The sequence below is a fragment of the Equus asinus genome, chromosome 14 (assembly GCF_041296235.1).
Source record: "Equus asinus isolate D_3611 breed Donkey chromosome 14, EquAss-T2T_v2, whole genome shotgun sequence".
NCBI classification, from domain to species: Eukaryota; Metazoa; Chordata; class Mammalia; order Perissodactyla; family Equidae; genus Equus; species Equus asinus.
Window position 1 is genome coordinate 15,917,325 of NC_091803.1, and position 25,205 is coordinate 15,942,529.

The window sequence follows — 25,205 nt, forward strand, 5'->3', positions numbered from 1 at the left end:
CAGTGCCCACCAAGCCCCCTGAGTGCCAGCCTTGCATGGGGACGCCCCTGAGCCACAGGTCCCAGGCCACCTGGCCCCCAGCCCAGCCCCACTCCTGTGGGTCCCTTCCCACCCAGACTGAGGGGCTTCCTCTTGGTCTGTGGTGGTCAGTGTTACCCCACTGGCCAGGTGGCCCTGAGGCTGGCCCCACACCCAGCTCCCACCCTGTGGTCCACGAGGTCGGAGCCTCCTGTACTATCCTTGTTCCGTTTGAGTCCTGAACGCTCTAGAGCTTGTGCATCCAGGGGCCTCCCTTTGGACTCCCATCGCCGGCACCCCTCACTGTCTGCCCCGTCAGAACTTCCTCCAAGGTCCCAGAACCTCCTGCCCTCAGGGACCCCAGATGGACCTGTCCTCCCTGACCCTCATTCCTGTCCCCATGACAGAGCTGTTCTTGCCCAATCATGCACCCCCATGCCCCTCTCCCTGACGCCAGCCACTTCCACATCTCCCACCAGTTCCTCCTTGTGGGTCAGAGTTTCGAAGAAGCAGCTGGCTCCTCCTCACTTCCTCCTCCCTGGGGATCAGAGCCATTGTCCTGCCCAGGGCTCCACACCCCAGACCCTGCCTGGCCAATGACAGCCCCCCAGCGGATCTCAGCCCACTGCTCAGAACCAGGTTAGTCCACTGGGGGCCAGGCTCTCCCGTCTCCCAGGAGGGTGGGGGCCACAGCCAGGCCACCCAGTGTAGAGCCTCCCACTCTGCAGGCGGTCACCCTCCAACCCCCCACACTCCCACACTCCTCCCGGCCTTGTTCATAGTCTGGTTCTCAGCCAGACGTCCAGGCTTCTGTGCAGCTCCAGTCGATGGCTGGTCCACGCCGAGGCTTTCATTGTGTGTTCACTGGCCAAGTCCCGTGGAGGGAGCAGCTGGTGTGCGTGTGGAAAGGAAGGGGCTAGGTACCAAGGCCTCGTCAAGGCCTGCCCCTGTGGAGGGCAGCCCAGGGCTGGCGGGCAGGCAGTGAGGGCCCAAGGCCAGTCTCCACCTTCACCAACCCACAGCTCCTCTCCTCCACAAGAATGGGATAAAAACCCTTCTTTGCTTGTCCTGCTTCCTGGGAAATTATAAAGGTGAAATGGCTTTGGAAAAGGTTAAAGGGCTGTCTACAAAGGTCAGAGGTCACCGGATGGTGGAGGACAACAGATGGAGGCACTCCCAGCTGGCAAGGAGACCACGGCAGACCACAGAACTGCCAGAGGTGGGGCTACAGAGGGTAAATTTAGTGAGGGCAGTGAAAAGCTGATCGAACAGCCTTTGGGGGCTGAGGGTCTGGGGCAGGGGCAAGAAGGGAGAGGAGGGGAGAAGGAGCTGGCACACCCCGACCTCTCCCCAGGAATAAGCAATAGGTTTGCTCAGGAGCGGCCCCTCCACACTTCTGTGCACACGGATGCCCTTTCGCTTCTCTCGGACCCCTTCCAGGCCTGCTGGAGCCCCCATCTCTTCTGAGAAGCCTTCTGGATCCCCCAGTTCACCAGGGATCACTCCACAGTGCCCAAAAAGGCCGGCAAAAGTCTTTCTTAGCCAGACTGGTCCCTGCCCTAAACTATGCCCTGGGTTTGGGGGCTGCGGAACCGAGCAGGGGTGAGGACGCCAGGGCTGTGTCCCCACATGAGCCCTGTATGACCTCTGAAGATCTCTCGGGGTGGTGTCAGCCTCCTCATCACCGTGAAGGTGGGGAAGTGGGGACCGTGCTCAGGTCTTCCCAGCCCTGTAGCCCCGAGGCGGTTTCCGGCACCAGGAGCGCAGGCGGGAGGGGGCGTGGTGCTTGCCCTCAGGATTTATGAGAACCAGACGTCGACTTTCCCCGTTGCGACATCTGGGCCTCCACGAGGCTCTCATTGTCCCCGCGGCGGAGGGTCCGGAAGAGCAGCAGCCCCCGCCAGGCGCTCGTCCCCGAGGGGTGCCCACACCCCATCCACCCCACCATTCAGGCCACCCGCCGCGCTCCCGGGGCCACCACGCCGGGTCGGGGGACGCCTCCGCGCAGGGGGGTATTCCGGCGCCTGGCCTGGGGCTGGCTCCGCGAGACGCGGCGATCGCGGACCCTCGCCCCAAATGGGGCGCCTCTTGACCAGTTAAGAACCTCTCTGGGCCCCAGGCTTCTGCCGCCCCGCTGCCTCCGTCCAGAGGAAGCGAGCAGCAGCCGCGGGCGCCACTCGGGCCCGGCGGAGGGCGGGGGGCGCGGCGCGAGGCGGACGAGGGGCGGGGCGAGGGCGGGGCGAGGGGCGGGGCGGGCCGGGGAGGCGCGCGCGGCGCGGGCGGGGGGCGCAAGGGGGAGCGGGCGGGGCGCGCGCGGCGCGGGGCTGGGCTCGGAGCGCGCGGGGCTCGGCCGCTGGGAGAGTCGAGCCGGGGCCGCGCCGGGCCCACGAGGAGCGCACGAGCCTTCGAGGTTGTGGACCAGGGAGGGAGGAGCCGCCGCCGCCGCCGGCTCCCGCCCGGAGGGAGCCCGAACCCGCCCTGGGCCATGAGCCGCCGGACCCGGGAAGCCCGGCCGCGGTCCGGGCAGCGCTCCGCCGGCGCCCCGGCCCGCCCGGCCGCAGCTGCGCGCCTGTAGGTACGGCCTGCTTGTCCTCAGTTCCCTCGTCCCCTCGCCCATCACCCCGGACCCCATCCGTCCCTAAGGGCGTGCGTGTGTGTGCGCACGGCTGCCCCGGGGAGCGCGGCCGCACGCGTCCTGGTCCGCGCGTGTCGTCTTTGTGTGCGCGGGTGGGAGGGAGCGCGGCGAGGAGATGCGCCCCGGCGGGGATCGGTTCCCAGACCCCCATCCCGGGCCGGGCGGGAGTGGCGGGAGGGGCTGAGCCGCCTCCGGAGCAGCTGCGCCCCCGTCCCCTCCTAGGGCCCAGGCCCCGCGGTTGGGCGAGAACAGCGGGCCCCCCGGAGGAGGGGTCTCTAGCCAGGGCAGAGGGGGGAGCCGGGGTCTCTTCCCTAGGCTGCGGGGGCGAGGGGAGGGCCAACCTGGAATGAGGGTGCTGGCCATGGGAGGGACCCCAGCCAGACCACTGTCAGCGGACCGGCACGCCCTCCATTCGGCCCAGGCCTTCTTTCTCACGGTCACCATTCTCGACCCGCCCACCCCGGGAGCTCTCCGGCAGCCTCCGATAGTGGGGAGGACGCCGAGGGTGCCCGAGAGGCGGGCGCCTTTAAGAAGGGGCGGGTTCGTGCCCTCCATTCAGGCCCTTGGGCCTCGGCCATTGATGAACCTGCGGGCAGCGCAGCGCGGGGCCGGGAGCCTGGCCAGACCCGCGGGCCGAGGCCAGGCCGAGGCAGGGATCCGTCCGGGGCTCCAGCAGCCCACGAAGTGAGGTCTTCAGGGGGAGAAGTCTTCAGTGAGCAGGGCCTCTCAGGAGCCGCACAGGGTGGACCGGGCAGTCTCAGGAGTGACCGTCTCGGGAGTGACTGTGAACATGGAAAAGGCAAAACTGTGTTCACACTGAGTTGGTGCAGGGGAGCCTCAGAGGCTAACCTGGGGTGACCCCTCTCTCTGCCTTTTGAGCCCCCATTATCTACCCTGTGAAATGGGGATGGTGCTGCCTACCTCCTAGCTGAGTGACCAGCAAGAGTGCCCACCCAACACAGGTCACTGAGCATGGGGTGAGTGAGGACCTCTGGGAGGGCAGCGGGGTGGAGGAGGTGATCTCCCCAAGAGGCTCTGGCTCCCTCTGTTGGGGATGTGGTCTGAACCCCCCTACTTTGCCCTCCACTTTGAACGAATCTTTTTCCGTCCTGGCCTCCCTGCCCCATCCAGGAGGCCACTGTTTGGAGGAGGGACCCAGAACCTTTCAACTCTAGGAACTTTGGGAGAGGTCTGGCGGTGGCACCAAGTGGCTGGTGTGGGTCAGGGCGGTTATGGGGTTCTCAGGGGCAGAGTTTCCCACAAGCTGCTTCCTTCTCCTCACCTCCTCTAGAGGGGGTGAATGATGGTGGGCAAGAGATTCTCATGCCAGGTAATCGAGTGGTTCTAAGTCATCGAATTAATACATATGCTTTTTTGTCACCTTCATTGTGAAAAATCTGTCTAGAGTTTCTAAACTCCTCCTTACTTAGTGGGTCTCCTAGGGAGAACCCCCGCACATACTCCCAAGGGTGGGCCTCCCTAGGAGGTGTCGGAGGTGGGACCCCCACCCAGGTGGAGTCTGGGCCCCCCAGGGCTGAGCATTGGTTTCGAGCTGACTCCTGCCAGGGTAAGGACGTCTTTGCCACTTCTAATGTAGTCTTCACAACAACACTGTGGGTTTGTCACTATTATTATCTCCATCTTGCAGAGAAGGAAACAGATTGAGAGAGGTGAAATGACTTGCCCAAAGTTACTCAGCCAACAAGCCAGGCCTCCAAACCACTTCTCTCTGACAAGAGCCTGGTCCTTACCTGTTGCACTATCTACCCATCCTGGCTTGTGGGCGCCTCGGGCCTCCTGGCTGCTGTCCCCATGGGATTCTGGTCCAGTCTTGGAGCCTGCCTCGCTTCCTGCTTCTCGCCGTCCATGTGGGACCAGAGGGGCGGTGGTAGCTTTGGAGCCTGGGGAGGTTTCTCTTCCCCCCTCATCTTGTTGGGTCTGTTTTTATGGCTGTGCTCTGTCCCAGGGGAGAGCAGGTGTGACTCCTCAACATCTAGAAGAGGTCTCAGCCCGCACCTGTTGGGCAGCGCGAGGCAGGGCATCAGTATGTGGGAGGCTCCTCTGGGTGAAGCGGGGTTTGGACCCCGTTCTTCAGATATTTCCAACACTCTGTGTGGGTATAACACCCAGCTGGGGGCTCATGGTCTGGTGGAGAAGACAGGCCACAAGCCATGTGGTGTTGTGGGGGGGGGGGGTCCAGGGAGGAGGTGGGGACAGGATAAAGGGGAGCGTTCTCAAGGCCTCCATGGGCTCGGGGCCCCGCCAGCTGCTGGGGCAGAGGAGTAGAGCAGGTGGGGCAATGCCGGGCTGAGTGCTGACACTCCAAGCAGAGGACAAGCAGGGGCTGGAGGAAGAGGGTGTATTGGAGCTTGGATGTGGTGAGTTTGAGGTGCCTGGAGATCGGTCAGGCCGGGAGTTCACTTGCTCTGAGAAAGGCCGAGGGAACTTGACAAGCATCCTCAGTACCCAGAGTTCCAGCGTGCTCAGAACTGAGGGGAGGCGCTGGAGGGCTCAGTTAGGAGTCACCGGCATGTGTGTCATGAAAAAGTCAGAAGGCAGACTGGTGGGCTGAGTGGTGGGGGTCGAGGGGGCTGTCTTGCAGGTTTCAGGGGCTGGGCCAAGGGCCAGAGCTATCTGGGAGGGCTGTGAATCAGAGCCTAGGTGAGATCCATGAGACTGGGAGAGGGGGGAGACCTCGAGGCTCAGGCCAAGGCTGAAGAGGGGTGCCTCTGCTCTGCAACCCCAGGAGGGCACGGCCAGAGCGCCTAAAGCCATCCCCGCCTGCTCTCCACCTACAGTGCCTGTCCAGGAACTGTCCAGCACCAGGTGCTCCTGAAGGAGGATGGGCTTCCCTCAGAAGCCCCTGGGCCCTGGTGTAGCTTATGGTCCTGGGCCCTACTCCTTGCTCAGCTAACATGTGCTTCCTGCAGGGCCCAGCTTTGGGTTCCCCTGCCCTCCAGCCTGTCAGAATGCCCCCTTCTCTGAGGGTAGGCATCTCCTTTCCCAAAGCAGGACCTGGGTTCCCCACTGTGCCCTCAGAGTGAGAGCTCCCCAGGGACAGGGCCCTGTTGGGAGTATCGTGTGCTGCAGAAAGGGACAGATCTGAACTTGGCTCCACGCTCTCCTCTCACCCATTCTGTGGCCCTTGACCCACCCACCTGCCTCCTGACAGGTAGCAGACAACCAGTAGAAATCCAGTGAGTGACAGGCCCCTCGCCTCCCTGGCCCGAACCCCATTCCCTCATCTGTGCAATGGGAGAATCCTCTCTTCCTGGCAGGGAAGATGTGAGGGAGAAGGGCTTTAAACAGGGGCATAGCCCATTCGGATGTGGGTCCTAGAAAGATGACCTTGGCCACACTATGGAGCATGAATTCGTTGGAGGTTGGAGCAACAGTGGGAAACAGGCTGAGGAGGAGGCCTCTGCAGCCATCTGCCCAGAGCAGAGGGGAAGAAAAAGGAAACGGATGCAAGACATTTAGGAAGTAGAAGCAGAAGAGCTTTGATTTTTAAACAATTCACTTATTTCATCCTCATGACAGCCCTTTGAAGTCAGTGCTGTTGTTACCCTCCATTTGAACAGGTGAGGAAACTGAGGCCCCAGGAGCCCAGGTCACTTACCCACCGTCACATAGCCAGGAAGCAGAGGAGCTGGGATTCAAACCCGGATGGCCTGGCTCCAGATCTCAGGTTTTGAACCACTCCCCTGTCCCAACGTGTCGAATGACCAGATGTGGAGTGTGATGGGAGCAGCTGTGGGGTGCAGCTATGGGGCCCCCTATGATGGGGAGTCTGCAGGGCCCAGAGCCAGCAGGGCTTGTCAAGGTTGGGGGCATCAGTGAAAGCTAGGGGGCTCAGCCAAAGAGTTGCCACCCTTCCACAGTGGCAGAGGCTGGGAGTTGTGTGAAAGGCATGAAGGTGTGCTGGGCACAGGGCTGCTGTACCATCTTTAACAGCTGCCTTCCAGCAATGCTCCTCGGCACAGGCCTTGGGCCATGAAGCAATGTGAGTACAAGAGCAGGATGGTCCCACTTTACAGCTATGGAAACTGATGCTCAGAAAAGCCAGGACCACCTGAGTGCCCCACCTCCCCACAATCATACAGCGGCAGTGTCCCAAGGGCTCTTGATGTGCACCTGTCACTAGTTAGAGCTCCCTCCCATACCCACTCTGCAGCAAAGTCCCAGCAGGTTCAAGGGTGTGAAGACCAGAAGCCGTGCCCACTTCTGCCTTCTGCCAGGGTCATGGTTTGCACAGATATTCTGGTTGGGAGGGGTCGGGGAATTCCAGCCACACCCCACTCTTGCAGGAACCTTGGTTCAGAGCCTGCCCTGTGGGGAGACTTTCTGGGGGTGGGGTGAGGTGGGGTGAGGTGGGGAGTAGACTTGAGAACCAACGCCCGAGGACCCAAAAGTGAAAGAGAATGTGCCCTGTGTGCTGTCTGCCTCCATCTGCAGGGGAGAAGACTCAGGCAGCCAGCAGGCAGAGGTATCCTGGCTGAAGGACCGGGCTGCCCGGAGGTTGCCTCTGTCCTACAGGGGGAGGGGTGCAGAGAGAGGGCTGGAGGAGACTGTCCCACAGAGGCCAGGAGAGCAGCTGGAGGAACAGCAGGGTGGAGGATGGAAAGAGCCTTCACTGTAAAGTGCAGGGTTGAGTGGGCCGGGCCAGGCCAGTGGTCCTGAGAAGCCCAGAGGAGAGGACTCAGTGGGCATGATTGGGGCTGGCTTCCTTGAAGACAGGGAAGAGTATCTGGCATTCCTCTGAACCCTGTGATGAGTAAGGGTGCAGAAGAAGGGCGGGGCATTTTGGTGAAAGATGCTGCCCAGGGGCAGCCTGGCGGGGCAGGCTTCAGGGTACTGTGGCTAGTTGGCACTGTGGGGCCTCCTTTCATTCCCTGGGGTCACTTGTCTCCTGTGGTGGGGAGGCCGGCTCCAGCTGGGGCTCCCCGGGCCACTGCCCACTGTGTGGTGGATCGATTGGTCACTCCTTGGCCCATTAGCGGGGGTGGCTGGGCAGCCTCATCAATATTTTAAGGAATGACCTGGCCGTGGGGTCCGGAACTGTGTGCCAGCAGGGCTGACAACTGGCTTTTTTTCTTTTCCAATTGTCAGCGCTATTTTTACCACCGGAAGGCTAGCCGCCCCCTCTCTCAGGCCTCTAACCGGGTGGGGGTGGGGGGTTCTCCCGACTGGGTTCCTGGCAGAGGGGATAGGAGAGTCTGTGGCTTGGAAAGGCAATAGGAAGGGACTCGATTAGGCTTCCCCTGCCCTCCTCATCCCCTGCCCCACCTCCCTGAAGCCCTATTCCATCCACCTGGGCCCTGGCTAGATGGGAGAAAGAAAACATTTTGCCAGGAGGAGAAGCCAGACAGCACAGCTGAGCCTCGAAAAACCCCAGGGTGATGAATTAAGGAAGAGTGGCCTGCCCACCCAGGGCCCTGGGGGGGCCAGCACCTGATCCCCGGACCCGGGTGGGCTCCCTTTATCTACAGGCCCGGTCCTCAGAAAAGCCTGTGAAGGCGAGAGGCAATCGCTTGCCTACCCGTGGTCCCAGTGGGGTGACAGTGGGACCCCGCTCTTCAGTGTCCAAGGGCCGTGACAGTCAGGGACCCCTAGAAGCCACTGCTCCAGCCCCACATTTTTTTGATAAGAAGGCAAGGCAGAGCACAGATTTCCCACTGCCCAGGCAGATGCTGTCCCGCAGGACACTGACTCAGCAGGTCTTCTCTTGCTCCCTGGGGCTGTAGGAGGAGGAGCTGGGACCCTGCCCACAGAAGCAAGAGGGCCAAGGACCACAGGGACTGTGAGAGCTCAGGGAGGGAGGGCGTGTAGGGGGAAGAATTCCTGGAAGAAGAGAGGGTTTTACACAGTTTCAAGGCCAAGTAGAATTTGAACAATGTCATGCGCTGCATAATGACATGTCGGTCAACAAGGACTACATATACAACGGTGGTCCCCTGAGATCAGTACCATGTAGCCTAGGTGTGTAATGGGCTATCCCATCTATGTTTGTGTAAGTGCACGCTATGATGTTCACACCACGATGAAACCGCCTAACGACCCATTTCTCAGAATGCATCCCGGTCGTCAAGTGATGTGCAACTGTACCGGGCAGAGTGAGGAAGGCAGAGGGAAAGACTGAGGTGGGAGTTCCCAAGGAATCCCTGGAGGAGGGAGAGCCCGAGCCAGCTGGATTCAACTCAGAAAACTTCCAGGCCAGTCCGGACAGTGGGGGCTGGGTGACTTTATCCACCCTGCTTCTGGTACCTCGGGGTTCCCCTCCCTCTGAAGCCGAGCCCTCTTCCCTGTGCCTTGGAGCCCCCCCTTCGCAGAGACCCATGTCTGGGCCTCAGTCTCCCCATCTGTAACTAGATGTGGGGCTCCCTGCGGGCTCTGCTGCTTGTGACTTTTATCTCTGGCTGCTCAACCCCTGCAACACAGAAGTTCTGGCTGGACCCAGGGGACACCAAGGGCTGCTGTGCTGGGCATCAGACCCATAGGCCTCTGGCCAGCCAGCAAGGGTGGGTGGGAGAGGTGAAGGCAAGCCCAGCCTCCCAGGGCCTCCGAGGCCAGCTCCTGCCTGGGACCTGGCCACAGCTACCATACCCTTGGCAGATTCCTCTGAGTGGCACCCCTACCTCAGTGAGGGTGAGCTGGGACCCCCCCTGTGAGAGCCTCTCTCCAGGGCCCTGTCCCTCCACGCTGCCCCTCCTCCCTGCCAGGGATATTCCCAGCCTGCAAGAAGAGTGGAGGGGATGGGGGTTGATCCCTGAAGATGCAGCACGGGGACCAACTTCCTCCCTCTTCCCATCTGCCCCGTGTGGGGGCATAATTATGTCAAACAGAGGCGTCCACATTTCATGCTTGCTCCCATGCTGGCCCTTCCCAGGCTGCCATGTCACCCGGTCTTACCTTCCTGGTGGTCCCAGTGGTCCACGGGGAGCACTGCCCTGCTGAGTAAATGGATGGGCTTGGAGCACACAGACAGGGCCTCCTGTCGTTAGCTGCAGGGCTTCTCCCTGACTCTTACCCCACAAAATGCGCCCTGTCCGAAGGTCAGGCCACAGCTGTGGCTCTCCACCTTCCCTGGAGGCCTCAGTGGTGGTGGCATGTGCGTTCCTGCCTCCACCCCACTCCTGGCATGTGACTCAGGGCTGCCTTCGGCCCCCAAAGGGTGCCTATGCCAGATGGGGACTCAGACATGGAAACGGACACCTGGAATACCCTGCAGTTGGCCCCTTGCTAGAGGGATGGACAGGAGGGGACTGTGGGAGCTCAGAGGAGACACTCATGCCACCTGGGCAGGGGAGGCATGAAGAGGTCGGGGAAGGCTTCCTGGAGGAAGAGGCCCCTGGATTAATTATTGAAGGATGAGTAAGAGTTAGCCAGATGGAGAAAGGAGGAAGAGCAGGGCAGGAAAAAGGCCCAGCATGAGCCACGCTCATGGGTGCCTCAGCCTCCCTTCTCCCAGCCCCGCCCCCCATGTCCTGACAAGTCTGCCTCCAAGTTGTTGCTCACGCCTGCAGTGAGGTCACTGCAGCCTCCATACGGGCCCCACCTCCCCTAGGAAACCTTCTTAACTCCCTGCTCCCCTCTCCCCCAATACCAGGGCAGGAGTCTCCGAGGGGACCTGCTGGTTTGCAGAACTGTCCTCTGTGCTTAGTGGCCTCATCAAGTGGCCCCTTTCCTCCCTGGGCTGTCCTGTGGTTATTGACTGCAGATCATGGCGAGGCTGCCCCAAGGTGAGAGGGAATTCCCACGGTGCCCTGTGGCCCAGAGGCCCCACGGATGATCTCACAGAAGTGGGGCAGCTATTTTTACCAGCGTTTAATTACAGAGTTGGGATCCCAGGTCAGAGATGAGATGGTGCTTCCAGGGGCTGTGAGGGGAGGGCCATTCCAGGAGATGGGGGGCTCCTGGGAGGGCAGGCGGCGGCGTGACCCTGCTCTCAGTGCCCCTAATGCTAGACAGGCCCCCTCAGATAGGGGCTCCCCAGGGCAGGGCCTAACCACATCACCCCACTTATTCTCCCCGGGTGATTTTCACCCTGGCCCGGGAGGCAGGGGGGATGCATAAAGCCAATGGGCTGGGCCTGTGCCCCAGGGCTGATGCCATCTTAGGGAGGAGGAGGCAAGGCCCCCAAATGACTGGACACACACCCTGTAGTTTGACGATCCAGGGTGATCAAGGACGGAGGGCCCTGGGAAGAGAAGGAGGCAGCTGGGTGAGGGGATGGCTGGGATTCTGGAGTGGGGCCTCTTCGGGAAGGTGGGATTGGATGGGAGGTCTGGAGGGGCAGGAGGGCAGGAGGCGGGAACACAAGTAGAGCGGGCAGGCCGAGAAGTCTGAGGAGCAGCACCTCCCATGCCAGGAGGACAAATTGGTCATACTGGATCCATACCGGGAGGTGACCCCTAGGCCTGGAGTTAGGGCAAGAATCCCAGGCCCGTCACTCACAAGCTGTGAGTTCTCAGGCCCCAAGTGAGGGCTTAGGCACCGACGGCTGTGACACACCTGGGGTGCTGAACACATTCATTTCTTCATTTATTCATTCAGTGTTTACTGATCACCTGCCATGTGCCCAGCATGGGGGACACAGCCACTTAGAAGACTCAAAATCCCTGCCTTGTGGAGCTGGCATTCTCAGGGGAAGGGTGCGGTGGGGTGTTGGGGTAGGACAACACAACCAAGTGAGTGAATAAATGGTATGTCAGGTGGGGCTGCCTGCACTGCTGGAGCAGGAGGATTTCTTATTCTCAGTAGGGTGGTGGTCAAGAAAGGCTATCAGAAACCGGAAGGAAATGAGAGAGTGTGGGAAAAGAACATTCCAGGCAAGGGCAAGAGAGAAGGGCAAGTGCAAAGGCCCTGGGGTGGGACCCAGGTGCAGCCAGAGCAGAGTGGGCAAGGAGAAGAGTGGCAGGAGATAAGCTCAGAGAGGTAAATGGAGGCAGACCAGGTGAGGCCTTGGGGGCCATCGGTAGGACTCTGGCTCTTACTCTGAGTGGAATGGGAGCCATTGCAAGATTTTGAGCAGAAGAGGAACTGATCTGTCTTATGTTTTAAAAATGATGACTGGGTTCCTGGGTGGAGAACAGACTATAGAGGGGTGAGGTCAGGTTTCCGGGGCCCAGTGGAGAGGCTGCTAAAGGACTGAAAGCAAGAGAAGGGGTTCTGAGGGTCCCTGGACAGCAGCCTGGACCAGGAGGAGGGGGGCAGGGGTTGGGCTCTTGGCGTATTTCACAGACAGAGCCATGAGCATTGCACATGACTTCTTCCTGTGCACCAGGCTGTGGGGGTCCTCAGAAGTTACCTAGGAAAGCATGGGGACCCCACTTCAAGGCACCTGTCGTCCCAGCGTCCTTGGCCAGCCCCAGGAATGACCTCGGGGTTCCCTGAGGCTGCTGTTTGAAGAGGGGGCTCCCCTCTTGCAGACACTGCTTCGGCCTCCCTGGTTGTCCTCCTCTTCGCACGCTGGCGCTGCTCCGAATGGCTGCATGTTGTAGCCGCCGCCCACCACACTCATGCAGACACACACAGCCCCAGGGAGTCCTGGGGGAGCTGGCCACGGTGGGGGGACAGGGGCGCTCTGATCAGAGGTCAGAAGCTCACTCCGCGCCCTTTTCGCCCGCAGCCGCAGGGGGCTGCGATGGGACGGGAGCCATGAATGGTGCCGCCCCCGGCCCCGCCGCCGCCGCCGCCCCGGTCCCGGTCCCGGTCCCGGTCCCGGTCCCGGACTGGCGGCAGTTCTGCGAGCTGCACGCGCAGGCGGCCGCCGTGGATTTTGCGCACAAGTTCTGCCGCTTCCTGCGCGACAACCCGGCCTACGACACGCCCGACGCTGGAGCCTCCTTCTCCCGCCACTTTGCCGCCAACTTCCTGGACGTCTTCGGCGAGGAGGTGCGCCGCGTGCTGGTGGCCGCGCCGGCGTCCCCCGGGGCCATGGAGCCCGAGGCGGCGGGGCCCCCGGCGCTCAAGGCGGCGGGGTACGGCCACTCGCGGAGCTCGGAGGACGTGTCGGCGCACGCGGCGGCCAAGGCCCGCGTCCGCAAGGGCTTCTCGCTGCGCAACATGAGCCTGTGCGTGATGGACGGCGTGCGCGACATGTGGCACCGGCGCGCCTCGCCCGAGCCCGACGTGGGGGCTGCCCCGCGGGCCGCCGAGCCCCCGGCCGAGCCGCGTGACAAGTGGACGCGGCGCCTGCGGCTGTCGCGGACGCTGGCGGCCAAGGTGGAGCTGGTGGACATCCAGCGCGAGGGCGCGCTGCGCTTCATGGTGGCCGACGACGCGGCCGCGGGCCCCGGGGGCGCCGCCCAGTGGCAGAAGTGCCGCCTGCTGCTGCGCAGAGCCGTGGCCGGCGAGCGCTTCCGCCTGGAGTTCTTCGTGCCACCCAAGGTGAGCGCCAACCCCCACCCTGGGGGACGGCGGAGGGGCGTGGGCAGGGGCTTTGGGGACCGCACTGCCTGGTCTGATTGGCGGGACGGAGTATTCAGTGTCAGGAACCTGGGATGTAGGCCCCACTCTACCTTTCCAACAAATGACCTCTCAAGCTCTCTTTCCCCGCCTGCCAGGTGTGGGAAGGACTCTCTGGCTGCAGGAGGGGTTCCGGGGTACTGTTCTTGGTGATGGGAGAGAACCTGGCTGCCTGCCTCCCTCTTCCGCTCCTGGGGCCTCTGGGTGGCTGGTGCCTTCCAGAGAGGAGGCCTTTGGGGATGAGGGCAGGGAGCGACAGTGGCACACTCAAAGAGGCCCCCCTCGCCCAGAGGTCTGCAGCTGGCTCCATGGAATCTGCTGGTCTCCTGCTTGGCCGCCAGGCCAAAGCCAAGACCCTACCTGGTTGGCCCTTTTCTGACCCGGGTTTCAAACGCTAGGTTTCTAGCTGTCACCAGCATTGCTGCTCACCTGAGTGCACCGTTCCCACCCTTGCCCTGGGGACAGCTTTGGGTCTCATCCAGGACAGCAAACCTGCCTTGTCTGGAAAGTGGGAGTACATGTAATAACAGTGCTCACTTTCCTAGAGCCCACTGCATGTCAGGCCCTCAGTCTGGGAGACAGGCTCATGGTCTCAGTGTCCAGCAAGGTAAGTGTCGTGGTCCCCAGGTCACAGAAGAGAAAACAAACGAATACTCAGAGAGGGAGTGTGGCCTGCCCAAAGTCACATGGCTGGTAGGTGGCAGAGCTGGGCTAATTTTACCCACCACCCTGGTGGTCCTGGGAATGAAAGGAGCGTGGAGGTGGGAGCTCCTTGTACACTGGGAGGCTGGGAAAGGTGGGAGGTTGTGCTGGTGCAGCAGCCAGCAGCACCCCCAGGAACCGCCCAGGGCCCCACCCACCTCTGGGCCCACTCTGTCCCCAGGTGCCTTCAGCCATCCTGAGTCTCTGCTCTTTCTCCATCTCCCAGGCTGTCAGGGTGGACCCTGGGTGCTCCTCCTGGCCTCTCTCTGGAGGTGCAGGGTATGGGCTCCCCAAGGCTGGATGCCCATGTGCCCCATGAGAGGTGACTTCCCAGGGACACACTTTACTCTCTGAAGAGCTTTCTCTCCAAGTCTCAGGACCTGCAGACTTCCCAAGGGCAGAATGTGCCCCCACCTTTAGGTCCCTGAGAGGAATCATAGAGCACGAAGCCCAACTCCACCGCTTGTCACACAGGGAGCCCAAGGCCCAGGGAGGGCTGGGGAGTAGGATGGACTTTGTCCAGGGTCACCCAGAGGTCAGAGGCACAGGCCTAGGGCTTCACCGCCTCGCCTGCCTCTGGGCCCTGAATGACAGTCGCAGCTGCCGGGCTGTAAATAGCTGCGTCGCTGCCCTCCGGGGAGGGAATGCAGCAGCTGGTGCCTTCTCCCTTAGTCCCTCCCGGCCACCATTCACCCCGGGCAGAGGGCAGAGCTCTTGAGGGGCCACTTTCCCAACCTCTGAGGAAGGCGGGTGCGTTCCTTCCCGCCAATCTAGCCTCAGACCCCCCTTTTGTCACGCAAATGTCTGAATTCAGGAGTGAGTCCCTGTGGGAAGGTGGCTCCTACCACAGCAAGGGCTCCTGGTGAGTTTCCCAAATGTGTTGGGTCCCAGGGTGAGCGAGCCCCCAAGGCACGCCTGCTGACACCCCCACTACCTTTTAGCCGCCTTCTCCCACCCACAGTCCACGTCTCCTCTTGCCGCTGGAGGCAGAGCTGCATTCTTGGAGCTGACAGGAGCTTGGGGTCTGCAGCTCAGGGGCTCTTTCCTTGGGGTCCTCAGACTTCCCTCTCACACAGCCCCATGAGTCAGGTCTCCAGCCTTCTGCCCCCTCATCCTGCAGGAAGAGTCTCCTGGACCCCAGGTCCCCTCATAGCCCTGTGCCAGACCAGCCCTGGGGACCCTTTGCCATTGGGGAGCCACCAGGAGGCTGGCATTTGCAGGACTGGATGGTAACATTGGGGTGAACACTGGGTGCTGTGGGGCCATAGGCGGTTTTGGAAGCACGAGTTGTGTGAGCAAAGGCCTGGAGTCTGAAACAACCCGATGGCTCTGTCCAGGGAAGTGGGAGCAGTGGGGTGTGGCTGGAGCAGGGTGAAGGCAGTGGGGCCAGGTCACGCAGGCCTTAAACGCCGGGCAGAGGGACCAGCACCTGTGGCCAGCGGGAGCCCGGCCGAAGCCCAGTCCAGGCCTGCCCTGTGGACCCCTCTCAGCTCCACCCACTCCAGGACTGTGGCCCCTGCCCCAGGGGCTGGTGTGATGGCCTGCCAAGGTCAGCCGAGCCCCTCGGTCACGGCTCCAAGCCCAGCCCTGCGCCCACTGGATAGCAGCCAGTGCTGCCAGGAATTCCCATCCGCCTGCCCACCCGACGTGTGGCCCTTCCCTTTCCTCCTGAGAAAGTCCCTGTCCCAGAGCCCAAGCCCTGCCGGGAATCTCAGTCTTAAGCCAGCCCTGGGGGTGGGGGTGGGGGGGAGGCCTCGGACCATAGCCAGGAGCTTTGGGGCAGAATGGGAGGGCCAGGCGCATGGTGCCCCCCCTGGAGCCCTGACAGCTCACCCTGGTTAAACCCCACGCTAGGCCCTTTTCCTCCACCTGGAGACACGGCCCTGCCTGGCTCCAGGAGCCCCGTTCTGAGTCGGGGGCTCCAGAGCTGAGCTCTGGAAAGTCTGGTCTAAAGGAGGAGACCAGCATTTTTCTTTTAAATGAACTAGAATAGACTAGAAAATACCATACTCCATCACACACAGTCAGGGTAAATATTGTCAGGTGAAACCCTTGTTTCAGAGATATTTTTGCCTGTGTGTGTACTGGGTCACAAGGTCAGATGTATTTCTTACTATGGGTCAAGGTCAACAATGTGAAACCCAGAGATCTGGTGGGTGCCCTGGGCAGAAAGGCAGCCTGGGCGGTGTTCAGCCCTCAGGGCTTACAGGTGGGAGATCCAGATGTTAGTGCCAGCTCTGTCCCCGAATTGCTGTGTGACTTTATGGGGAGGTCCCTTTGTTTCCCAGAAACTCCCTCAGCTTACCCATCTGTGAAATGGGGATTGGAACACCTCCAGGCCTGAGCTGCATGGCGTTCTGGGCTGAGGGCTGCTCTGACCTCTGGGAGGAGGGGAGGGGAGAGGGTTTCAGGAGGCCCTGGGGCCTCTCTCTCACTGCCCCTTCCTCTGGCCCCCCAGGCCTCCAAGCCCAAGGTCAGCATCCCTCTCTCGGCCATCATCGAGGTCCGCACCACGATGCCCCTGGAGATGCCGGAGAAGGACAACACGTTCGTGCTCAAGGTGAGCCCCACCCTGGGCCCTGCAGATTCTCTGGCTGCCCCAGGCCACCTCCCTCACGGTGGCACAGCTTGAGGTCACTGTAGGGGGTGTGAGGGTAAGGGGTAAGGGCGGTGGGGAGGGAGTCCTGATGGGGGACCAGGACCCTCAACAGATATCTAGCACATAGCTAGGTTTTCCATCTGGACTTAGTCTCTAAAGCCAAGTGCCCAGGTGTCCCCACCCCCTGGGCCTCTGTTCCCATTTCCTCCTGGGCCTGGGTGAAGGTCTTCTGGGTTTCACTTCCTCCCCTCCCTTCCCCCACCGCAGCCAATACACGCCCACTACCCACCCCCCCCCCCCCCGGGTGGGAACGGTCACCAGCCTGCAGCAGGTATGCAAATGTTCCTGTCATAGGGTACTGGAGTGTGGGAACCCGCCTGGTCCCACAGAGGGCACAAAAACGCAGAGGGTGGGCGGCCAGGCACCCTGGTGGGTCTGGGGGCAGCTCGTCCTTTTCCCAGGCCCCATGTCACCGGGGTGGCCTCCTCGGGTTGCTGAGGACACGGCTCCAGGCTGCCAGGGCTGTCGCCCTGGGCCTCCTCAAAGGATTAGAGGGTGTTCGTGAGGCCAAGTCCTCAAGGAGGCCTGGCCTGGTTCTTCCCACCCAAAGCTACACGGAGCCCCCACCCTCCCCTCCAGGCTCCTGGCTGGGCTTATGTTTTTACCCATCCCTATTTGCTTAGTCACGAACTCCCTTATTTATTTAGCAAACATTTGCCAACCCCATACCCTGAGTCACCCCAGGCTGGGGGCTGGGGACACAGCCCCTCCCTGCCTGGCATTCTTATCTGCCGGGCAAGACAGGTCCGCAGCCTCACCCCCCACTCTGCTGCTGCTCATGCTTAGCAACCCTGAGGCAGAGGGTTCACCTGCTGGCCCACTCCAGGCCTCAGTTTCCCCATCTGTTCAGAGAGGGGTTGAAAGCGGTCCCTGCATTTTAACTGAGGGACACACAGGAAACTGAGAGCACAGGACCTTGGCTTCACAGAGACCTGGGTCAGGTCCCAGCGCTGCTGCTGAGTGCTGCTGTGACTTGGAGCAAGTTACTTGACCTCTCTGACCCTCAGTCTTTTCATCTGTGCCATGGGGAATACATGTCGCCTCCCTCACAGGGCTGCTGAGAGGAGGTCATCAGACAACGTTTGTGGAGGGTGCTGCTCGGCCTGGCCCACAGCAGGGGCTGCCTCCTCTCTTCCCTTCTGGAGGCTGTTTATCCCAGGGGCGTGGCCACAGAAGTGGCGTTCCAGGCACTAAGGTGTGGGAGTCCCTCACCTCAGTGTGCCGGGCCAGCGGGCCCCACAGTTGACTTGACGGTTGTGGTACCCGGGCATGGGTTGGGGATGCTGGGCCACCCATCCCTTCCCCAGCCAACATGACCGCCTCAGAAGCTGCACCTCCAGGGCCTGAGGACCTGAGGTCCATGGGGCTGGACGTCATCCCCAGTGATCCCCAGTGGTGGGACTGGGAGGGTGGGACTGCTGAGAAGATGGGCTGCCACTCCACCCTGGGAGCCTGGCCTAGGCTTGGGGCGGTGCCTGATGGTGACCCCACTGTCCTCAGGGCTGCTCACCCTAGTGAGCTGCCGACGGGGAATGGGACTGAGCCATTTCTCCTGGGGTCCGGAGCCCCCTGCTGAGGGTAGAGGAAGTCAGGGTGCTGACTGATCTGGACTGGCCACCCCCTCCAGGTGGAGAACGGAGCAGAGTACATCCTGGAGACCATCGACTCCCTGCAGAAGCACTCATGGGTGGCTGACATCCAGGGCTGCGTGGATCCCGGGTGAGTGCCCAAGCCACCCTAGCATGGGTGGCCGAGGTGGGGGCCGGACTGGGGTGTGCCCTTGGCCCAGCCTTCTCAGGGAGCAGCCTTCCGGTGAGGGCAGGAGCTGAACTCGAGAAATGGGCTTGTCTCATGACAATCCTATGCAAGTCGGTGCTGGCCAGGATCAGCCGTACCCCCACCCCCACCCTCACCCCAGCAGGCTCTGTGAGGCCTGCTCTGCAGGGTCAGGGCCTGGAGACCTGGAAGGAAATCGGACCAAGTCTTGTCCTCACCCAAGGGGAGCCTGAGATCACTAAGAGTTAGCCAGTGATGGGGAGAGCCTGAGAGGCCGGGCATGGACCAACAGAGGGGAGACCCCTTGCCCAGCCCTGGAGCTCAGAGACGTCTGAGGTCTGTGGGTAGAAGTGCTCGCTGTCTCCGAGGCTTAAAGAAAGAGTGGGCCTGAGCCAGCAGAGAGGGTTGTGGCTGTGGGAGGGCAGAGAGAACAGCCCAGCCAAAGGTATGGAGGCGTGCCAGAGTTTGGGACTCACAGGGGACGTCAAGGCCTTCGGGTAGCTAGAATTAGGGCTGGTGAGGAGGGACTCCATGAGAGCCCAGGAAGATGGTAGGTCGGGGGCAGTGGGGAGCCATGGTTAGTAATAAGCAGAGGGCAGCCAGGGTCAGCTGTGTAAGGAAGAGCAGCAGGGAGGCTGGCTACACCATCCAGGAGCCATCCAAAGCCAGGAGGAGGAGGGGCAGGCGGGCCGGCACAGAGCATTTGGCAACAGCTCGTCAGGCTAATGGGGTGAGCCAAGCCCGGGGGGAGGGGCTGCTGCTCTCTAATTAACAGCTTCATTTAAGGCAGCACAATTAAAGTCCTCAGTGCATCTCAGGCCCCCGATCCCCGAAGTGCTTGTAATCCCTGCCTTGCCACCCTCCCCGCCATCTGCTCTGCAGACTTTCCCCAGCCCCTGCAAAAGTGAACCACACTTTACAGCATTTCAGAGCTGGCGGGGACCCAGACACCCCGTGTCACAGACGGGGAGACAGAGGCCCAGGGCAGGGAAGGGAGCTGCCGAGGCCCCCCCACCACCATGCCCTGCCACCATTTGAGGGACTCCGTGGGATCCCAGGAGGAGGCCAGCCCCTTGTGGGTTAGTGGCCAGGGGTCGTGGGCCCTCGAGGAGGACTGCGCCCACTTGGAGACCTCTCCATATGGCCCCATCACTCTCATGGTGGCCACAGAGCAAGCTGAGGGAGTGACAGAGGGACATGGGGGCACAGGGACCCCAGGAGAGCAGAGGGCAGGATAGGGCTGATGCTGGCCATGGAACTGTCAGCCACGGCCTGGCTCCATGAGCAGCCCGTGGTCCTTGTCTGTGTCCCACAGCAGGACATGGTTGTGCTTTGTTGCCTCCACAGGGACAGCGAGGAAGACACCGAGCCCTCCTGTGCCCGGGGAGGCTGTCTGGCCAGCCGCATGGCCTCCTGCAGCTGTGAGCTCCTGACGGACGGTAGGTGCGGGCAGAGATGGCTGGAGTGACGGAGGGCAGGGTTAGAGGGAGTGGTCACAGAGATGGCCAGACCAACAGATGTGCTTCTTACCTGCCACTTCTCCAGCAGTGGACCCGGCCCGGCCCCCAGAGACAACGGCAGCTGTGGTGACAGCCCCGCATAGCCGAGCTCGAGATGCAGTCAGCGAGTCCCTGGTCCATGTCCCACTGGAGACCTTCCTAGAGACCCTGGAATCCCCAGGCGGCAGTGGTGGCGACAGCAATAACACAGGTGCGGTGGGGGCTGTCCCTGCCCCTCCTTCCTGCACCCCACCCCTGGCCACAGGCACCCAAGGGCTCCCCCCAGAGCCCCTCCTGAGCCTCAGAAGCTGTGACATTTCATCTCATGGGGTCCTTTGCTCAGTGCCTCAGTACTTCAGGCTTTTGTAGGCCAGACCAGGAATGTGACTCCTCCCACAGGCCCTGGTTCCAACAGAAAATGCTCAGAGACAGGGATGCAAAGGGTCAGAACCAGGGGTTGGGGACAAGAAGCCTTGATTTGTCCCTGTGTTTTTTGCTGACTTAGAGAGTAACCCCAGGATAGTCCTCTCTGTCCCTCAGTTTACCTCATATGCTTACCTAGGGGGTTGGGTCAGCACCCTGTCTTGTTCTGACAGCGTTTTACATGCAAAAAGCCAACAAGATGTTGCATCCCTTCTCTCATTTATGTGCAGCCCCACGCCCCTCACACTGTCATCCCTCTGCAGGGGAGGAGGGAGCAGAGCCGGAGCCGGAGGCCGAGCCCGCGCTGGAGCTGTCCGACTACCCCTGGTTCCACGGCACGCTGTCACGGGTCAGGGCGGCTCAGCTGGTGCTGGCGGGGGGGCCCCGGAGCCACGGCCTCTTCGTGATCCGCCAGAGTGAGACTCGGCCGGGGGAGTACGTGCTGACCTTCAACTTCCAGGGCAAGGCCAAGGCAAGTGTTTAGAGTCGGGGGCGCAGGGGCAGAGCAGCCAGCCCTGCGGGGAGGGACCAGGGTAGCCCTGGTCCGGAGGCTGCCCCCGTGTCCCTGAGCAGTAGGTGTGGCATGACTTCCCACAGGCCTGCTCTTTGAACTGCCCGCATCCCTCCCACACCTCTGAGAGGTGCAGTCCGCCCCAGGCACGGCTTCCTCGCTATCCAGATGGCGAAGTCACCTGCTGGTGGCCGAGCCCACAGGCAGCCGGGTCCTTCTGAGGGTTTAATTTTGACCCTGTGCAGTGAGGATCACTTTGCACTGGGGCTTCTGAGGGTCTCTGCCTAGAGCCACCTCAGTGCAGGGCTGGGGTCACCCAAGGCCCTCCTGCCCCACCGACCCCGAGAAAGCCCCTCGTCTGCCCTGCTCAAGTCGATTCACCAACCCCTCCTAGGCCCCAGCCCCGGGCCAGGCGTGTGCTCAGGCCAAGGGATGTGGAAGGGAACCGCACTTGGGTGGGCCCTAGAGAGCCAGGCAGGAGGGCTGCGTAGGGTCTAGGGCGCCGGAGGAGTCTCTTGAGCCTGCCAGCCAGAGTAGGAGGGGAGCTTGACCTGAGACGGGCGGAGGATGGAGAATCCTTGAGGTGAGGACCCAGTGGGAGGGTGATCCAGACAGGGCACAGCAAAGAGGGGACAGTGCGCGCAGACCGTGGGCTCCTGAGGAAGGGCATTCATTGTGTGTTAAAAATGACCGAAGGTGCAAAGGAAAATATGACAGAAAAGTCAGACGAGTGTGTGCGTATGGGGGGGGGGGTGTTAGTTACATTGTGGCCAGAGTGGGCAGGAACCTTAAACCCCCCCAATCCCATGTTTCCGATAAGGAAACAGACCAGCTCCGGCTCCTCCCAGGACACAGTTCCCGTCATCAGTCCCTGCTGAAGGAGGGGGCACCCCAGGGCCCCAGGCCTGCACTCGTGGTCAGTGTCCCTACTTGTGGCCAGCCTGGTGCAGGCCCCCCGCCCCAACTCCCTGGGCCTCTCTCCTTGGTGGCGTTGGCCCCACCGTGGGGAAGGCAGCACCTCCCCAGGGACACCTCCTTGGAAAGCAGCCACCCCTACCAGTTCCTCAGACAACCAGGCACTTAATGCTGTCCTTGGCAGCCTGAAATGTGCTTCTTGGCCAGCAGTGCCCCGGGCAGCCTCCCCGGAGGGCCTGGATCTGACTCACGCCCAAGCCGGAGGCTAGGACGGTGCCCAGCCCACCACGAGGCATGGGGGGGATAGTGTAGGGGAGGGGACAAGGCAAGAGGATCCTCTCCTTCCTGGGGCAAGACCCAGCCTTGAACTGTTGGCCCAGGGTGGGCTAAGTGGTGGGGTACAGCAGGAACCCCAGCGTCCTGCTTGCACACCTCCTGGGGAGGAAGACCTCTGCCTTGTGAAGCAGTTCTTTCCACCTTCAGATAATAAATCTCTGGAAGGCTTTCCTGAAGACTGGGATGTACCCACCCCCTGGGGCCCAGCTCTGCCCCCGGCCTTGGCCCCAAAGGCCCTGCCAGATTTGAGGCTATGGTGGGACCTCACTGTGCTGTTCCTCTCGGGCCAGGCCCCTGCCCTGGGCTGCCACTAATGTTCCCTAGATTTGTTCCCACTGTTCTGGCAACTTCTGGCCCTGCTGAGTGGCAGGATTCACTCCTGGGACCCCCCACCATGGGGTGGGGGGGCTTCTCTATCCTTTGAGTAAGCAGCTAGGCCAGCTCCGTCTCCTGGGCGGAGCCATGTGCATACCCTGAAACCTTCCTGTCACCACCCCTCTTGCCACACGCATCCCAGTGACAGCCCCTCTTCCTCCTGTGGGATACATATTGAGTAAAATAGGGCTGAAGCCAGAGACCTGCAGCTCACCACAGGCCTGTGGCTCCTGTCCCCGAGGTGCCCTGTCCCATGTGGGCTGGAGACCCAGAGAGGAGCCAGCCCTATTCCTCGTGCTCCAGGTTCTCCCCGCAGCACAGCTGAGAAGCACACACAGCCACTCCGCAGCCAGCCTGGGGTGGGTTCCACCCCTCTGGGCCTTGTCTCTGCGGTCACTGCCGGTAGACCTCTCGCCTTCTGGGGTGGGAGAATCACAAACATGAGTTCTCCTCCAAGCTCTCTGCCCTGTGACTATGGGGGAGTCACTCACTCCCTGTGCCTCAGTTTCCCCATCTATAACATAGGGGCTGTAATCTCTACCTTCTAGGGCTTTTGGAGGACTAGAGATGGGGGAGTGAAGGACATGATGTGGGTGCTCCCAGTATACAAATGCCTGCTCCCTTCAGTCCCAGCCTGGCTGTTGCCCCCATTCCCTACCCCCACAACAGAAGTGACACCCCCCCCAAGATGGGGCTCACATGTGAGGGAGCCCTGGCTCTGACACAGCCCCATGGGACCTCTGTGAGACTTGGTCCTCCCAATGACCCCTAAAGGCACTTGCCAGGCAGGTGGCCAGTCCAGAACCCCACCACTGAGTCCACCCACCTGTGCCCACAGCACCTGCGCCTGTCCTTGAACGGCCACGGGCAGTGCCACGTACAGCACCTGTGGTTCCAGTCTGTGCTTGACATGCTCCGCCACTTCCACACCCACCCCATCCCGCTGGAGTCAGGTGGCTCAGCAGACATCACCCTGCGCAGCTATGTGCGGGCCCAGGGCCCCCCACCTGGTAAGACACCCCCGCTCCTGGCCGTGGATGGCTCAAGACAGACAGGTGGGCAGTGCGGGGAGGGAGGCACCCTCAGGCTGTCACCTAGCATTGCTAGTCCCGCTGGGATAAGCGCCAGCGCAGTTGTAAGCAACCCGGGCCGTGAGGCTGGAAGGGAGAGTGGCAGCCCCACGGGTGCGGGTCCTGAGTGGTTCCTGGCAGGGAGCAGGGGGTCGGGGTCCAGCACGCACGGATTGAGCGCCATGTGTGTGCACTGCCGTCCATACCCCTGAGACTGGCTGTCCAGGGAACTGGGCTGGAACCAGGAGAGCTGCATGCGGGGCCTGGCTCCTTGTGTGACACCCATTCATCCCTCCGGCTCTCTGGGCCCCCTGCCTGACACGCTGGGCTGGAGGAGACGGGGCGCGGGGCAGGCTCGGCCCTCACGGACGGCTGTCCCGTTGCAGACCCGAGGCCCGCGCCCCCCGCCACGCCCGCGCCCCCCGCCTGCTGGAGCGAGCCGCCCGGCCAGCACTACTTCTCCAGCCTCGCTGCCACCGCCTGCCCCCCCGCCTCGCCCTCGGAGCCGGGCGGCGCCTCGTCCTCGTCCGCCTCGTCGTCCTCGGCCGCGTCTGGGCCCGGCGGCGCGCGCGCCCCCACCGAGGGTCCGCTCAGCGCGCGCAGCCGCAGCAACAGCGCCGAGCGCCTTCTGGAGGCGGCGGGGGGCGCCGAGGAGCCCCCCGAGGCCGGGCCGGGCGAGGGATCGCGGGGCCGCACGCGCGCCGTGGAGAACCAGTACTCCTTCTACTAGCCCGCCGCGGTGGCGCCAAGGCCCTGGGGCCACCCGGGCCGCCGTGCGCCCGCCCTCGTGGCCGTCCATCCGTCCGTCCAGCGGACACTGCCGGCCCCAGCCCGCTGCTGGGTGGGAAAAGCGAAGCTCTTCAGTGAAGACATAAATGCTATTAAAGAGCCTGTTTTAGGGACTGCACCTGGCTCTCCTGTTGTCCTTTCTCCTGCCCCGGCCTCGGGCACCGCTGCTTCTGGGACTGCGGGGGAGGAGGGGCGCGCCACACACGGGACCCCTTTCGAGCGCACCGTAGCCTTGCACGGCGAGGCCTCTGGCGTCCGGCGAGCAGACAACGAGCAGGCACCTGAATGAGGCACAGAGAAAGAGCGGGGACCCAAGAGCGGGGCACAGAGAGTCAACCCGGGGTGGAGGGATTGGGGAGGGGGCCTCACAGGAACTGAGAGAGAAAAGGGGGTGCAGAGCAGCGGTTTGGGGGCAAGAAGGAGGGGTGGCGGAGGGTAGGGCAAAGAGGAGAGGGGAGGGGTCGCTGGATGCAGGAACATGGTGAATGAAGGATGGGAGGAGGGCCAGGTCATGCGAGCCTTGAATGCCAGGATGAGGAGTTGGACTCTGGCCAGGAGAGAGTAACCACATCCTTGACCAGGTCAGTGGGGTTGTGGGCAGGATTCCTCCACGTTAGCCCACTGGGAGACTGGGCAACGGGAGAGGCTTGGTTTCCTATCTTTGACCTAGACTCAGACTTGGAAGTGGCCTCGAGGGCCCTCCCACCCCCACTCCCCTACCCCATGTGTCCCTGCAGGCAGAGGTCCAGCTGTGGCTCCCACCTGGAAACATTTCAGACCCCCAGACAGCTTATCCTCCAGGGACCCACGTGCCCTTCCCCGTATAAGAGGGCTAGCACCCTTGGTGGGTTTCCAGGGCTTTGCTGCTCTGGCTACGCAGTCCTGCCTCACGAAATAATGGGAAGTGACTGAGCAGCACTCCTGCTACCCCCACGGAGAGGGAGACAGGCCACGCTGGTGCTCCGGAGAGCAGCCGGCCCCTGGGCTTCCAGCACCTCCATCCGAGCCGCTGGAGCCCCTCTGCGCTCTT

General features: G+C 62.2%; 1 protein-coding gene across 10 annotated transcripts; it reads left to right on the forward strand.

Moving 5' to 3' along the window:
* The first annotated feature begins 526 nt into the window (after positions 1–526).
* On the forward strand, positions 527–24,293 carry SH2B2 (SH2B adaptor protein 2). 10 transcript variants are annotated; one of them, XM_070484381.1, is made up of 10 exons: positions 2,299–2,593; positions 10,260–10,392; positions 12,282–13,042; positions 16,281–16,382; positions 18,109–18,200; positions 19,605–19,696; positions 19,803–19,967; positions 20,410–20,651; positions 23,155–23,326; positions 23,773–24,293. In XM_070484381.1, exons 2-10 carry the CDS (start codon positions 10,374–10,376, stop codon positions 24,114–24,116), a joined length of 1,989 nt encoding a protein of 662 aa, XP_070340482.1. In that variant the 5' UTR covers positions 2,299–2,593; positions 10,260–10,373; the 3' UTR covers positions 24,117–24,293. The 10 variants fall into 10 exon arrangements, with proteins under 10 accessions (XP_070340480.1, XP_070340484.1, XP_070340481.1 ...); XM_070484379.1 differs by lacking the exons at positions 2,299–2,593; positions 10,260–10,392 and adding an exon at positions 527–657; XM_070484383.1 differs by lacking the exons at positions 2,299–2,593; positions 10,260–10,392 and adding an exon at positions 527–657 and having other exon boundaries at positions 20,443–20,651.
* Positions 24,294–25,205: the final 912 nt, after the last annotated feature.